General features: G+C 39.5%; 1 protein-coding gene across 1 annotated transcript; it reads left to right on the top strand.

Annotated features, from left to right (window-relative positions):
- The first annotated feature begins 5,267 nt into the window (after positions 1–5,267).
- On the top strand, positions 5,268–8,437 carry neurod4 (neuronal differentiation 4). The gene is made up of 2 exons (XM_008413640.2): positions 5,268–5,471; positions 6,673–8,437. The coding sequence occupies exon 2, from the start codon at positions 6,679–6,681 to the stop codon at positions 7,747–7,749; it is 1,071 nt and encodes a 356-aa protein (XP_008411862.1). The 5' UTR covers positions 5,268–5,471; positions 6,673–6,678; the 3' UTR covers positions 7,750–8,437.
- The last annotated feature ends 9,311 nt before the right edge of the window (positions 8,438–17,748 follow it).

The raw sequence follows: 17,748 nt of genomic DNA on the forward strand, positions 1-17,748 counted from the left end.
AGGACCAGTAGCGTGGCAGATGGATCCTCCTCCCTCCCCCTTGTTCTGCCCCCTCCAGCAGCGCACCAAAAAACAGTGTGGATGTCCTGGGACGGAGGTTGTAAAGTATCCTGAATATGAAACCACAGGCACCTTTGTTTAATGGCTCTCTCCCCACTTAGTGAGAATTGCCCCCGGGCCTGATTCCCATTCTACGTTCACGTTTCTGCTTGACTGGAATGTTTTCCAAACCCTTAGCTAGAACAGAGAAGATTAAGCGACAAGCAATCTGCTCGTATTGCCGAGATGAAATGCTGCTAGATCTTATCAAAATTCACTGTGGGGTCCATTAGAATTATGCTGTTGACATAATAGTTTAATGGACATGATAGAATGTAGAGAAGACGATTGTCTTGAGTCAGTCCGGACCTTAATACTCTCTCTGATCTGATATCAGATGCAGATAACTGACCACTTGTCTGTTGGAGAAATATGTGTAAATGTAACTCAATCTAATATAAACATTTTATGAAAATGACCTAAATACACCAAGAAGAACAGTTCCACTTCTGTTCACAAAAAAGTGTTGAGAATTTATACTAAAACATTTCTGTTTCTGTGAAGCAGGTTTAAAATGCTCTAAATTAGTGGTTCTAAACTTTTAATGCCACCCCAAGTTGTTTTTAAGAACCACAAACTAAAAAGTCATTTTAAAACAGAACAAGAAGAAATTTTCACTTTGTGTTGGTTTGCCATTCAAATATCAACAAAAGTGATATTCATCTCCAATGTCATGTCTTAAATGAAGCTCTCTGATTGTGAACTTCATTTCTACTCAAAAGTGAAAATATCTACGTCTGAAGTTGGAAAATGTTCAAGAAAGCTCGGTAGCAGTTGAAATTCAACATAGAAAAGTCAGAGATTTTTCCCGGTTCAGGTTTTTTCAAGAAACCTGGATCTAAAACATGGCTAAATTGAGTAAATCCAAGTTTTAAATCCACAAGTTGATGGAACACAGCATAACTTTCCACCAGCACTTTTTCCTGGTTATAGGTTTGATCAGTCTTGCTCTACTGTTTATCTTGTCAACATTTACAACCACAATATCCTCTGAGGGAAGCACAGAAACCATCAGTAGTACTTATTCCACTTTTTCAGAACACTTGCTCTAGACTAGGGCTGTATGATAGAAAACCTGCCATTGTAATATTATGAAAGAATATTATGAAGATACCAAAATTTTCCTCCTCAGTCACTTTCTTTTCCATGATCCCAATGTCCCCACTAGTTACCCAAGACCTTGATTACCAAGATGTATTTCAGGTGCAGGCTGATAATTGCACACTTTCTCCTGCATTGGTAGTAAAACTCTTTTGTTCAGAGCTTGAATTCTTGATCTGTTGTGGTTCAGCAACAAGCCCTGCAGTCTGGTTGTGGAACCTGACAAAGTTATTATCATATTGAACAGCATAATATGTTCAAGCCCTTTAAGATTTCAGAAGTGTATGCTGGGCGCTTGACTTATAGAAGAAATAAACTTCAAGTAGTTAGGTGCATTTTATGCAATCGTAGTTTCAATCCTATTGCTTGCAAAATTCAAAGTCCTTTGTGATTGGATATTATACACACTGAGATTGTAATGTCGACTACAATTCAATTTATTATGCAGCTGTGCTCTGGATTACTAATTGCAAAGATTTTTATGTCTTTAAAAGTTTTATTTCGACCTAAAAGTTAATGAATCAAAGTCTGCTGTGTGCAAACACTTATTGTCCTTAGGCCTGCCAGTCTTTCTTTAATCTTCCTAACATAAGAACATTTAGGTAAAATGTTAGAACATAACTTGGAAAAAAGAGTGTGCACATGATGTCACAAAAAACATCTGGTTTACAAGTGGAAAATTATTTATTGGACAATGACACAACTTTATCTCTGCAGCTTTACCACCCATGTGCCACATCACCCCTCCCGTGTCTTAGCCCGCCGACTCCTCGCACAAATCTAGGCTCCTTTTATGATCGCTGCGAGGGGCTCAGCTTTCAGGAGCAGGCCAAAGAGCATGTGTGTAGATCAGGGCTTTAATTCCTATTGTGTTGGTGTTGTCTTGATGTGTGCGAGTGTGTCTGCGCTTTGGCAAGGGAGACAGAGGGAGATGGAGACGAAGAAAAAAAAAAAGACAGAAACAAGGACCCATCTGTCAGCATATACTGCACGAATCCCTCCCAATCCACTCGCAGTCCCTGGGGACACGAGTGCGACACAACTCACTTGTGGCAGTTTTTTCTTTGTCGGGGAAAAGGGTTATCCCAAAAAGGAGCAACAATAACGGTCTTGTTTTGGACACCTTAAAAGAAAATGCCAAACAATAATGTACTTTTTTTTCTGTTTTCTTTTCTTTTTATAATTTTGGCAAGACGTGTTATAAGTTTCTATGCATGAAAAACACATTCAGTGGAATCAAAAGAAACTCATGAAAGTATGTCCAGATCACACTTCAGAGTGACCTCTTCCACGGGGTTAGCTATCTGTGTTTACCCTAAATGAGAGTAGGCAGATTTCCCTTCCTCATAGTCATTTGGGAGACCAATGGGGATTGTGGGGAGACTGGCAGGCTACAATTCCCCATTCAGGCTGCAGGTGTGTGGAGGCCATTCTCACCCTCATGGGACGGAAGGGGATTGTTGGCTACGTGTTTGGAGGTAAGTGTGAATGTACCTGGGGAGCTCTGGGCACATCTTATTAGTCACACATACACGCACACAAACAGGCTCCTCTCTCTCCATCCACATGCCTTCATGACCAGTGAGTGCACTGACCAGGAGCTATTGGGACCGTTGGGTGGACGGATGCTGTCTCAGCACCAGGCATCTTTAGTCTGAACAGAGTGACGCCTGCGCATTTAAGCAACAGATACGCCCTCCCACTCGCGCTTCCTCCATTCGGCCATCTGTTAGAAGGTGCCCAATAAATCGTTGGATGAGACTCTGTTGTAGGTTAAGTCAATGCTGTCGATCAAGCAAAGGTTCACGTCTTTATTCCCATCCATGGAAACGCGTGGGACGCTTAAAAACAAGACGTGAATCCTCCGCTCCTGAGTTCAGTCACGAGCGCAGCTGTGCGCAGTAGCGCGCACAATGGGATCAATGTGGGGGCACGTGCGGCTCGCGAGACCCAGGCTGTCAGCGGCCAATGACAAAGGACTCCTACTGCGCCGCGGCCCGCCGCGCACGAGACTGGCGGGCTTGTATTATCTCCGGCACTTGTAGTTCAAACTGTGGAAATGTTGTTGTTGTTGTTGTTGTTGTTGTTGTTGTTGTTGTTGTTGTTGTTGTTGTTGTTGTTGTTGTTGTTGTTGTTGTTGTTGTTGTTGTTGTTGTTGTTGTTGTTGTTGTTGTTGTTGTTGTTGTTGTTGTTGTTGGAATGTCTGTCTCTTGTAGGGCCAATGGTTAAAAAAAGCAGTTATATAAAAACATTTTAACAGAAATATATAACTGAGTAAAGGAATAAAACAATTTAAAACACAATAATTGAAAACAATGTAAGTAGTTAAATTACACATATGCTTGGATTAAAAGAAATAAGTGTTGTGGACTGGATTCATGACAACATAGCAGCCAACATGTGCATAAGGCCTGCATATGGATTTTCTTTAGGCTCCTGAGTGAGACTTGGCACACCATATGTGAATTCTGGCAGGGATCTGGGTCAGTTTGCTCCTTCTCCAATATGTAAACCATTTTGTACCTATGAGGTAAACCATATGCTCATGTACTTAAATCATTGCAGTTTAGTATTCATTACATTTAAGTATTTTTCATAAAGTATGCAGAAACAGCCACAAAAATGAATAGATTTTTGTATCTAATTTAATTTAATTGTAAAGTAATATCAGAAACTTTTGTTGAGCAATTTTAGTTTTTCTTCCCTTTTTGAGTTAGTTTACCTGGTGGATAGGTTTTCGACAATCTAATCACGCTTATGACAAATGACAAAAGATGCTAATTGTAATAAAAATGTTACAATGTTACATGTTAAAATTGTTACAATTTTAATGAGGAAAAAAATGCCTAGAGTATTTATGCAATACAATAAATAGTCAGCTACCATTATTATAGCAGATGGCTACCATCAACATGACTACTTGGTAGTCAAAATGACCGCAGTTGGTCAAAATGTACAACATTTTAACTGGTCAAATTTTAAATATGATTCCCACACCATAAAATTTTAATTCTCAGACTTTTTGGTTAAGAAGAAGTCTTAATCTTAAGATTGAAGTAATTACAACCAATTTAAGATTTGCTCCAACAAAACATAATCGCAGAATCCCAAAGATTTGCTTCTGTCACTTTAAGAGCTGTACGTATTCAGAAATTCTCAGTGATCGGCCGCCTAAATGAAGTACCTGCAACTCCATTACTGAGTTAATCGATTAAATAATCAGATTGTCTTCCAGGGCAGAATATGACGCCATAATGGAAGAAAACAATCGAATGAACGAGTGAAAGACGCACACACCTGCTCATCACGCACCAAGCTGTCATAATCATTTAAATACGCGCGCAAGGAGGAGCGTCTCTTAACACTGAGTTCAACTAAGTGGAAAATTCCAACCGACTAATGACGAGATATATAGCCGGGTGGGGTGACGCAGTCACAGTATTATAGAACATAGGTAATAATTATTTCATTCTGAATTCTAGAAAGCATAATATTGCCTTTATTGCAATGGTTTACTGTCATTCTTTAATAAAATTATCAAATAAATGCGAAATTCACAGAAAATGTCAATAAAATAAACTACAAATAAACTACAAAATACGTTGAGATAGTGGTTGGGGTAGGCAACAACAGATGTATTGGTTTTTGTAATTATTTTTGCCCTAGGACGCACAATTATAGTTTAGTTCACTTTAGGGGGCAATTTGTAAAAAAAAAATCTAAATAAATAAATAAATAAATAAATAAATAAATAAAAACTTGGGTAGATACAATCAAAAATGAATGGGAAGAAGTAAAGAGGAAATCAATACTCACTAAATTATGCTTGCGTTTGAAAGAAAGAAAAATTTGAACACATTTACTTTCACTCCGAACTTAAATACAAAGACTACTTCTCAGGACTGTCACCCTTTCAAGGTTTCTGGACCCCTTGACTTGTAAATGAGGGGCTACAAGTGCCTCCGGGAACGCGCCCCAACTCGTTCTCCAAGGGGGGCGACCCTCCCAGTCACGAGAGCGCCACGCGCTTTTGGATAAGTTTGTTGGTGGGTGGGGCGGAAGAGGGTGGGGCTTACCCGGTTAAAGCCAAAGCACATCAGCCTAATCATGTCATTTGGAGTTGAAAGTTCCGAGTGCGTTCATGGCTGTTTGACTTTGGGACAGAGGCGGATGACAGTGGAGGAGAAGAAAACAATCCGCAGCTACTCTGGACTTATTGCCTGAATTTCTCGAAGTTCTCTACTCATTTGCGCAGTGCTGTCTCCAGACAGGTGAGTTGCATTTTTTTGTTCAGGTCAAGATTATAAAGAAAAAAAGAGGGATGTCTTGTCTTATATAACATCTGATAAGCTGATTTTACAGTTTCAGTTAATTAGAGAAAACATTTTAACACATCAAATTTAAATTGTCATGTAAAAGCCTAACAATAAACTGTAAAGTGAAATACACTTTGGTTTATTTTTAATATGCCCATTCACCACAAATGTAAGTCTTTTTTACGAGACAACAGATCTAAATCTTGTGCAGAAATGCATCGTTAAAGAAATACAGTCATATCATTTAGATTATATAATCTGCTCCAACATCTCAGCCCGACATAGATGGATGCTTGACGTAATCTAGATTTACAAATTGCGGAGTAATCTGTCCCACTTTTGCGCGTTAGTGTGCAATAATTAGGGCCGCTTTCAGCAAAAACAAAAGCAACATTTTGTGTCCTTAATCCTCCCCCAAATGAACAACAAATCAGCGATAATCATGCGATTAATTTATGAGAAAGAACAGTTTGGTGTGTATGTTTATTCTCCCCGAAATATAACACGTCAAAGAATAGTCAAGGAGGGAAGGGTTCGCTATACTGTTTTCATTGCTACAAAGACCAAATGTCTGAATGTTTCGTTGATTTGTGTGTTCCCTATTTAATCTTTCATCATATATGTGCTGAGTAAATCCCGTTGTGTCCCAGATTGACAGCATCTCAGAAGAGAGCGGGACAGCGAGAATGAACAAAAAAATCTAATAAATGAGTGATTTAATCCTAAAAAGATGAAAATGTTCTGTTATATTAACATGTATGGCATTTTAGTTGTAGAAGAGTTTCGTTTGAAATATGCAAGCAGAAGATTAATGAGCAGAGTTAGCTTTCCACACAGCGGTGCTGAAAACAGAACTTCAGTCTGCAGGGTGCCACCAGGACATTTTGAAAAGGGGTTCCCAGATAAGGAGCCATTGGTAAACAAAAACTAAGATATAAAATAATTTCAGAAGTTACTTTATGATAACACGTAGCAACAAAAAAAAGCCTTATTCTATTCAGATTCATTTAATAAAAATCTGAAGCATTTTCTTACCCCTTTATTGTGTATTGAAATGTTTCCAGTCCATGTATGTAACATATTGTTAGAGTACATTTTGCACATTTGTAGATGAGCAAGTAACAACTTTTTTTGCTTTTTGCCCGTTCTTCTTCAGATCAACATGATGACCAAACACTTTGGGAAAGGCGGGGATGTGAGTGAGCTGGTGAGCTCCCTCAGCTGGCTCGAGGAGGACGGCAGCTCCCAGGACGGAGACGAAAGCCCAGAGATGAGGAGCCACCACAGTCTGACTCTGGGAGGTCGCATGCGGCCCTGCGGAGAATTTGGCAGTGAGGACATGGAGGAGGAAGAAGAGGAAGATGATGACGAGGAGGAGGTCGAACCAAATGGAGATAACGGCCCCAAAAGGAGAGGCCCCAAGAAGAAGAAGATGACCAAAGCGAGACAGGAGAGGTTCCGTGCCAGAAGGATCAAGGCCAATGCCAGGGAGCGATCTCGGATGCACGGGCTGAACAATGCCCTGGATAACCTGCGCAGAGTGATGCCGTGCTACTCCAAAACCCAGAAACTGTCAAAGATCGAGACCCTGCGGCTGGCACGCAATTACATCTGGGCTCTTTCTGAGGTGCTGGAGAATGGTCAGTCCACAGAGAGTCACGGGTTTATGGAGATGCTGTGTAAAGGACTGTCTCAGCCCACCAGTAACCTCGTGGCTGGCTGCCTGCAGCTTGGACCCACCCCACTGATCCTCAACAAGCTTGAGGACAAGTGTGGCGGTCAGGGAGTTGGCGACTCTGTGGGTGGGCATCCACTCAGCTACCCATCCCCAGGACTTCCCAGCCCACCCTATGGATCCCTGGAAGCATCCCACCTCCTTCACATGAAGGGATTCAAAGCACCTGCGTTCGACAACCCCTCCCCTAACGAGTGCAGCAGCGGCACGCCTCCGTACGACGGGCCCCTCACTCCCCCCCTCAGCATCAGCAGTAACTTTGCCCTGAAGCAGGAGCCTTCTCCACATGAATCAGAGAGGAATTACACACCCCACCCTGGCCAACATGCCCACTACCTCTCAGCCCACCACTTCCCCACTTCCACGGCTGGCAGCCTACCAGGCGGGGCTCAGTCTCACCCGATCTTTCAAGCTTCTCGCTACGAGTTACCCTTGGATGTGGCCTTTGAGTCTTTCACTCCCTCTCACCTGGTCACTGCTCAGATGGGCACCATCTAAGACCTAATGAAACCAGTAAGTGACTGGTAAGAAACTGTCCACAGAAGTGAATCTGCCACTGTACTAGTTTCTGGACTGACTGTGTAGGAAAAAAAGATGGTTTATGCTGAACCCACTGGGTTCAGAGAAGGAGAGACTTTTCACCTCAACTGAGTCTACCTGATGCGAACATGCGACCATGTTTATCCTTTTATTTATTGCTTTATTATTTGATCTTGCGTTGGTGTTTGAACTCTTAATTGTTTCCGAACATTTGCCCCTCAGTTATGAAAGAGTCAAACTAACCAAAACCAACATATCTTTGCTCATGCAGAAATAAAATACAACTATAGCTGATGTTTGAACTCAAGAGCTGAGAATAAATTGATCCAAAAGTCATCCAGCTTATTAAATTGTGCACAAAGGTCTTGATGTTTAAGAAAGCAACTATTTATATATGTATTTAATATTTATTTTGATAATGTCTTGTCCTCTTTTTTATATTCTTCTCTCTGCACAGTTTACGTATCTCCGTCTTCTTGGTTTGTTGCCATCCATTGGTAGCTGTACTTAAGCTATTTATTTTGAGGTCTTTCAAGTGACTTGTTCATATTTGTGTTGCCATTTTTGTCACATGTACTGTTAATATTTTGCTGTTTCGCACTTACTGAAATAAATATTCTTATATTATATGCTATTTCCATACTAACACTGTGTGTTAAGCCTTTTTTATATTTTAGAATATGTTTCTTTATATTTTTGGCAAAGACATCGCTTCATGTCACTGTGGAATTTCTCTTGTAACAGACTTAGCTTTATTCTTTTCTTTTCTTACTTCTTTTCACAAAGAAGTAAGAAATTAGTTTTCTTTCGTACCTCACTATTAGTAGGTGTGTAAAAAAAAATACATTTGTGACCCGTTGTTTTTTATTGCAACAATAAGGGGTCATAAGCCAGTGATTCCTAGTGCTGGTCCCAAGTCTTCTGATAAACGCAGAGGGGTTATGTCAGAAAGGGCATCCGATGTAAAACTGAAGCCAAATCATGACCTCATGAACTCCATGCCAGATCGGTCAAGACCCAGTTTAATAAAGAACATCTCTTGTGCTGTCCTATGGGAGTTGGGCTACTGTTTCTTGAGATAAAGTCAAAGAGGCCAGACTGAGATTGTTTCAACATTTTCAAAGGTGAAGCAATGTTTATTGGCAGTAGGATGAGAGCAAGACCAAAAAGACAATTTATGGGAAGTGGGGAAAGAGGAAATGAAGCTGGTTGGTGTGAAGGTAGAGGATCCAGAGGATGAAACTAAATTGAGACAATTTGGTGTGGTGACCCCTGAACAGAAAAGCCAATAAAGGAGATGCAAGAAAACATTTCTTGTAAACGTATTCTACACCAGGTGACTTTATTGAGTCTCCCACATTACAACCACAACCTTCAATTTAGTTGATAAGAATTTGAATTAATAGACCAAATAAGGTAATGAGTATCAGAACATGATATATGGTTTTAATTGGTTTTATAAATAAAAATCTGACAGGTGCAGTGTGCATTTGTTTCCACTCTCCCTGAAGCAAAAGTTTTGGATGACATATTTTGCTGCAACAATTTAATGTCTTTTGTGGTATATTTCTAAAAGTTTTAACCATCAAGAGACAAAACCTTTTGCTGTTCCTTTTTTTTTTTTGCAAAACATCTTTGAACATCAATGATCAAGTCAGGCTTTTACTTTTATGACCATCGTAAATCTTTTAATATTAACAAATCCAGTATTTGTCCATCTTCCTATCAACTCTGAGCAGCTTCTTGTCTATGATAAAGCATCCACATCATATTTGGTTACCTTACTTTACAGGTGAGATTGAGTGGTCAGGAAGATGCACTTTTAAATTTTTTTTTATAAATAGAACCAATCTTTATGATAAATTTTGTTTGCATCCAAGAGAAACTGCAAAATTTTTATCCAGTTGGACAAGAACACTTTCTTTCACGTTTGCTTTGTCCTACAGATTGCTGGTTTTAAATCACAAACAGGACTTATTTTCGGTTTCTTTTTTTTTTTTTAAACGGTTTTATTGGCTCTAGTGGCCCCCATCCAATAGTTAATTGACAGGAAAGTGGGTTTTGAGAGAACGGGAAGACATGCGGCAAGAGTCGCCAGACCGGGAATCGAACCAGCGACGGCCACGTTGAGGACCAATGCCTCCACATCTGGGCCGTGCTGAACCCCTGCGCCACTACAGCACTATTTTTGGTTTCTTTTGACAACTTTCTCAAATTTCACATATCTATAAAGGCTAGATTTGTAGCTTGCCAGGCCTGACAAGGTACACAACCAAATCTTGATGAGTTTGCAGGAGAGCCATACTTTGCATTTTGTGAAATGCTGAAAGGTTGGAATATTGTTTTTATAACACTACTCTGCTTTGAACTTCTCCACGACTGTTTTCCTGCCATGTTCTTCGTTGCACTGGGTTTTGTTTAGGGTTACTAGAGTAACGTAAGATAAATTCATATGCACACATATTTTATACTTTTATTTATGCAGAATTTTGAAAACGAGCAAGCTTTTGTCTTCCATGTGTAAATTATTTGACGATTCAAACAGCATACAATCTTCAGAAAACACATTCAACTTTATGCCTGCCACTTCAAAAATGCAGAAAAGTTTGAGTTACAAATGCTTTTGAAAGGGAAGTTATCCACTGCGCTTACTGATTTATCTGCTTTTGGATTTAGTTTTTAACAACTAGATGTGCTGGTTTCTTACCAGCAGAGAAGTTGCTGACTTATGTCAGAAAACCATCTGGTCTGTAATCAGAACAAGGAGAAGTAGTGCAAAAAATGGAATCTGATTCCATTTGATTTGAATCATTCAGTATTTGCTAAACCAATGATAAAAGGGAACTGTTGCTGAATGTGAGCATCTGTGTGCCAGTCTGTGTATGATGTCACTCAGTGACTTGGCTCCAGGCTTTCTCTCAGGTCAGACGGGAGGCTGTTGTTGTGGGCCATGGGAAAAACAGCTCCGGGGAACAGGTGAACGTGCCACAAGGGGTTTTTCTGAGCTCCTCTCGTTCACTTTTCTCTCACATGTGTCCCGTTTTCCCATCAGGCTCATGCCAAAACACCGTGGGGCGAGAGATCATGTAAAAAAATAAAAATAAATAATCGGTATATTTTTGCCAGAGCGTGGGAAAACAAGAAAGCATGGAAAATGGTTATGGTTTAAATTGTTGACAGTGAAACATTGTATCCTATGCTTTTATCAAAATGGAAGAGTACTGTTTTATGAAATCTATTTAGAGATCATAATCAACCTAAGCTATTAACAACACAATAATGGCCAAATAACTAGCTTTGACTTCAATCATCACCCTAAACACCACAATGAGACTTCAAATAAACAATAAACAGGAAGCCAAAGTGCAAAAAAAAATTACTAGGAAGTCTAGGAGCTGGTGTGTGAATGCATGTTTATCCCTTCTGGCCGGTGGGCAATTGTATGACTGGGAAGTTGTTGCCCAAAAGGACTTTCCACCTCTTCATCTACCTCTCCAAAATGTTTGTCTTTTCCAGTTCTGGCAAAAGTGCCAAGAGGTTTTCAAAGAAAAGGGAGTGATTGTTTTAGTGGGCGCCACTGGTCTATTGTCGACGCAGCCTGTTCTTTCTCTTGACCTGTGACCTGTATTGTTGTTAGGATTCTTGTTCGGGGAGAGCAGACAGCTGGGGGAGCCGCAGGGGGGCTGATGGACAGCTGGGACAATTTTGGAGAGAGGAAGAGAGAAGAGGAGCGAGAGCATGAGGGGAGAAGGACGAGAGAGAGGGAAAATGAAGAGCTTGTTGTGGACAAATAGAAAGGCCAGATGAGGTGATGGAGGTCCTGGCTCCTCATTCACAAGTTTGTCCTCTTTGCTCTTGTGGGTCAGCATTGGCACAGGAGTGACACATAGCTATACAGACAGACACTCAGCCTGTGAGAAAGTAGCGGCAGAGTTAGCTGGCTGGCGCACTCTCTCTTTGTTGCTTTGCTTTTTGTTGTAACAAAAGTGGCAGGAGGGGGGGCAGGGAATGTGAATTATCCTAGAGTCCAAATACATGGAAATGGAAATAATCCCAGTAAACCGACTTTGGGTACAAGATTACAAAACACAGAGGCAGATGATGTTATGGGGTGAGGCTTGGAGGAGAGTATAATGGTCAAACAAGACAATTTTGGAAGATTTATGGTCTACGTCTGAATAAGTTTTCTGTGTTCTCTTAAAAACCCAGGGTTACATTAGTAGTTATACTTTACAAGTCATAGTTGGCTCAGCACAACAGATTAGCGCAGAGTTTATATCATCAAGAAAAAAACACATTTTAGGGTTTGTGTTTCAGATATGTATTGACTGAAGTTTCCTAAACAGGACTTTGTTTAGTGATTATTGCTGAGAGTATCTGATGACACTCAGTTCCTATCCGTATTTGTTCATCTGTCGATGACTATGAGAACGATGCCCCAACAAGACACATGACTGCATTTTACATGGCCAGTTTTTAACTATACCTGCCTATTTTCTTGTGCAGATAATTTTTATTAAGTACATCTAGAAAATACTGGAGTTGAGCCCTTATTTGCTTTCTGAAATGACTAAGGTCGCCCTGACAACAGCCTTATCCTATTGTAAAATATGCTCCTGAAATATAGTAATCCAAAGATGGGTACAATGTGGTAATAAAGGGATGTACAACAACACTCTATTAGTCTGTAGCGTTCAAGCAACTTTCAGTTGAGACTAAATCAGTGTTTCTCAACCTTTTTAGGGCCAGCGCCCCCCTAGCCTTTATCCAGGTCCCTCACCGCCCCCCATCAAAGAATTTTCAGGCTACTTTCCACTGACCATTATTTTATCATTAGTATTACTATCACTATTGTAGATGTTTTGATTTTTATGCTTGTTTCCGTATTTATCAAAAATAATTTCCCAGAGAACAAAAAAGTTATGGGAATAGAAATTAATTTCACAGGTGTCTACAAAAAATTCAATGAACATTCAAGTTAAAATTGGTAGGCCTAGCAGCAGCCAGTCAGTGGAAAAATATATTCTTATTTTGTGCCATTTTCTAATTGTTAAATCTTGCACAAAATGACTAGATAAAAAATGTACAACATGCCAGTTTAAACTTTGAACTATTTGCAAAACGACTAAGCTCTGCAACATTAAAACATGGATAGAACTGTAACTACATGAATCATAACTCTTCTTCTCTTCAGTGTTTGTCAGTTTCTGGTGGTGCAGCTCTGTGCTGCCTTCAGGAGAATGGGACATCAGAGTATCATTCATAAAACTTCACCCACATGACATTTATTGTGTAAACCAGAGCTTTCAGTGGAAAAACAAAAGTTCCAGGTCCTTCTAATGCCATACAAATATGAGACAGAAACATGGATTATATCTTTATATAGACCTATTAATCTATATTAATAGTTTTACTGGACAGAAATTACAAAGAAGAAATCTGGTTCTTAATCAAATCCTAATGAGTCAAATTGAAAGTGTCATGGAGTCATCAGCCTCGTGACATTAACACTGACATGAAAAATAATATTGAAGAAATAAATCTATCAAATCTACTTAAAAACAAAAATAAGTGATCAATTCTTTACTGTTATGGTCTGTAAGATATATTTATTCTCAGTACTAGATGAGGTCTCAACAAACCCATGGCACTTCAACAATATTATTTAACCTTTTATCTGGAAATTATAATTTTATCTGAATAATTATTGCTCAAAAGGTCTTGCCATACCAGTTTATTCCTCTGTATTTACTTTAGTTTCTTAGTTTATTCTTGCATTTTGTTCTTCATTCATTTCCATTTAGTTTCATTTGATTAGTATTATCCTCTCTTGGTATATTGCTATGTCCACTTTAGTTTCTTTCCTGTTGCTAGATTTATTTTATCGTTTATTGACGCTCACCACCAGAAATCTTCACTTAACACCTAATTCCATTTTCACTGTTCAGCGTCGGATTCTCTGTTTTTATGCCATAATTCACATCTAGTTCGTTGCTCTGTTTTATGTCCCGCTGCTGTCTTTTTTTTTTTTTTTTTTTTTTTTAAGCTCCTAAGGTGCAGAGCGGTCGGGAAGCGTATTGATGGGGAAAAGGCAGTCTGACATAAACCTTTTAAAACAATAGAAAAAATTTCTGCATTCTGATTATTGAAATTTAAAAGTGCTGTGTTGTTCAATCACCCCCGTTTCATACCGGACCACTTACAGCACCGGTGTTAACGCTATAAAATGAACGCTCTCTATCGTGGTATCACCCATGGAGGGATTTCTTTATTTCTTTATTTAAATGGGTTCATTTTTCAGAGGGATACTCAGTGAGGGTATCGTGATTTTAGCTACGAGTAGCAGGAGAACGGAGCTGCGCCAAGAAGCTAACAGAAACTACAAACACTGAATGGAAGAAGAAGAGCTGCCATCGATACAGTTGCAGCCAAGCATGGTTTAATGTTATACAATACAGTTTTACCAAGTTACTCAAAGTCTAAACTGGTATTGTTGTACATTTAAGGTGTAAAGTTTACCTTCGACCAAACGCCCCCCAAAGGCATCCCAGCACCCCCCTTTTGTAAAAATGTCCGCCAGCGCCCCCTGCCGTCCTCTGAACGCCCCCTGGGGGGCGGTACCGCCCACGTTGAGAACCGTTAGACTAAGGGGTGCAAAGTGTGTCAACAAATATTCAAAGCATTATCAATCTTGCTGATTGATAATATTTCTTAGATATAACTACGTTTCCTTACAGAAATGTTCAGTATTTCAAAAATATTTTATCTGAAATGCTGAATATCAACGTTTCATAACAATCTTATGTACCAGCAGGAATGTTATAAAATGTTCCTGTTGGTAGATAAACATCGCTGCAGGGTCAATATATGTCCTGTAGCAGATGGCTTCAGACCATCTCTTCAGGTACTGTGAAGACCACAATATAAATACTTATTAGGTATTAAATCTTTTAAAACAAAAGTAATTTGTCAAGTAGGACAATTATTTTTACTCTACGACCTCCAATCACATTAGTACATCTTACAACCTAAATTATCTGCGAAGTAAGACTTCGTATGCTAATTTCAGTTTACCACTTCAGCAACATTAAAACATCCTCAGCAGGAGCAACATGCAGGCTTATTGAAGGCTTTATCTGTATTGAGTCAATGTTTAGAAACAAACAAAAAAAGAACAATCAATCTGTGTCTCGAGTGATGCAATGTCAGAAGTTCAACATAGCTTTCTCATCTAAGACCTGCAGAAAGTACTGTTGAAACAAAATATCTGGCTGTCAAGAAAAAAGATAAATAGGAAAGAGATGGATGTGTCAAGAACATCCCGAGTTGATTCTGTACCTGCAGACTTTTTACATAACTGTAAAAAGTCTGCAAAAACTGACTTTTTACAGACATGCACTTCAAGGGTTTTGGAGAATGTGTGAAAGCTTATATTTAAATTTCAGTGAGAGAGGGAGAAGCACTCAAAATCCAAATGCATATATTTTTATGATATAAATGTCTCCCTGTGACATTGTTACTTCTTTAAATTGATTTTGATAGACTTAATATAAAATACAGTATAAATACAGCTCAGCAGCCTCATCCGTTGCAGATCTTGAGACGTTTTGCAGCTCCGAGAGGAACACTGGATCGACCGATGGCTTTTCCAAAATGAGCCAAAACAGGATTAGGGATAGTAAAAACTTCATATTTAGTCAACCTTACCATGTTAACGTTTTTCGACAGTGCAGTGTAAAGCCAACTCTTTTCTTAGCTCTCATTCTCTTGTGCTTATATTTCAGTTTTGTGATTCAATCTGCCATGCAAAGAGGAGGACCCCACACTAAAATAAAAAAGTTCCTGATCCATAGGAGCTGGATGGAGGGATTGTGATTAAGACTGTATTAATAGGGCCATAGGAGGATGGAAGGCTTTAATCAGTGTGTGTGGTGATAATCCTTCTGCCTTTAGACTGAGGCAAACAAATGATCCCCCACCCTCCTCGTAGGCCTCAGCCTGCATGCACACTCACAACACACTAGTGTGTGTGGGGTTCATGGGGTGAGGGGGACCTAGAGTTTGAGAGATTTATCAACACAAAATGAAGGGAAATTAAAGAAATAGAGGAACATAGAGTACAGAATCAAAGAAGATATTAACTTTGGTAAACACATAATGAAAGCAAAACCTGGTATGCAAGACTTATTTTACAAAATGCAATGCATCCAAAATATAATCACTTTTTTCTAATATTACCTTGCAAACGTGTTCTAAAATCAACCTGTACGCAGTTCTCTTTCTAATAAAAACTACATAAAATATTTAATGAAAAAAGAAAAAATATGTTTTTCAGACATTTTTGTAAATTTACGTATGTAAACATTGAAAAATTATAGTCACAGAGCTATTCGATACTATTGCTTAGTAATAATGAATCCTATGTATGTCTAAGCAAGCTTGATTCACCTATTTTTCGGGTATTTCCTGGTAAACCCTTTCAAGCTCAGTCAGGTTGAATAGCCAGCATTAGACAGCATCAACGCGGTGATAGGACTTTGTCCTGTAACAGGAGGGTTGCCGGTTCAAACCCCTGCTCACTCTGTCTCTGTTGTTGTGTCCTTAGGCAAGACCCTTCATCCGCCTTGCCTGCTGCTCGTGGTCAGAGGGCCTAGTGGTGCAGGTGCACGGCTTACTCGCTTCTGTCAGACTGCCTTAGGGCTGCCATGACTACAATCTAGTAGCTTGCCACCATCAGCATGTGTGTGAATAGGTGAATGACTGAGTGCACTGTGGAGTGCTTTAGAGTCCTCTTGAGCGCGTTTTCTGGTAACCAAGTGCCACGAAGTAAACATCTGGCAATGCATTAACATTAGCACAAACATTAGCAGTGGGGGCAGTGCACTGCCCACATTAGCAGTAGTCTTTTCCCTAAAATAAGCTTGTTCTTTTAACTATTTTGTTTATTCATTAGCAAAGTTTAGCCCACTGAATGGAGGAAGTCAATGTCAGACAACATGCTAGTTATAGCCCACATGCCACTGGCAGCATTTAGACTAACAGCTAATGGCTGTGTTTTCTTTGTGTTAAATATATTTTCTGAAAATGTAAACTAAAATGTCAAAATAAAAATCTGTGACTAAAAACAATTTTATTGCTGCTTTTGAAATCTCATATATATTTTTTATGTTTCGCACCTCATTTTGTTCTGGTCAGATATGAGAAGCAATTTAAAAAAAAATAGCATTTGTTCCTTTTTGGCATAAAACTTGTTTGCATTTACTATGTCATGTTCAACATGTTTTTCATGTTTGTCTTTCCTAGACCTTTCTGAAACTCTGCAGAAAACCTTAAACATATGAAAATGAATGGAAGAAGTGCACCACAATATTCAGAAGAGGAGGAAGAAGTCCAACTACCAGGTTCATTACCTATGGAAGTGGGTGTAAAGTGTGACATTGTGGGCATGAGGATAAGGGACGGACCTTCTCCTCCCAGAGTTCCCTCCGCGTATTAGGATATAGGAGTTAAAGAGCTTCTAATGGGATCTGGATGCTGTCGTGTTTACCATGGCCCCCCTTTGCACGCCCACTGCATTGTGGAAGTTTCTGGGCTTAGGGATGCCACAAAAGACTGAGTGAAGGGACAGATGGAGGTCTCTTTGGAAGAAGGAACAGAAAAAAAACAGGCAAGGTAGGAGGGTCAGGGTGTCTGAGAAAGCAGGCAGTCAGAATGCCCAACTGCAGACGTGGGTGAACATTAATGGTGAAGGAGGGTGAGGGGGAAACTTAATCAGGACTTTAGTTGTATTTTTGAATGCAGTTCAGCTCAAGTTGTCTGAATTATTGGTCTACCCCCCTTTATAGTCGTGGCTTATGTGTGTCACATTACCTTTGTATATTTAAAATGGGTTGGCTTGCTGCTCACGAGAGCGTTTAATTGAACAAATTCGAGGAGCAAAAAGAATTTGGGGGAGAA

The sequence above is a fragment of the Poecilia reticulata genome, chromosome 7, assembly GCF_904066995.2.
Source record: "Poecilia reticulata chromosome 7, P_reticulata-male-v2, whole genome shotgun sequence".
NCBI lineage: Eukaryota > Metazoa > Chordata > Actinopteri > Cyprinodontiformes > Poeciliidae > Poecilia > Poecilia reticulata.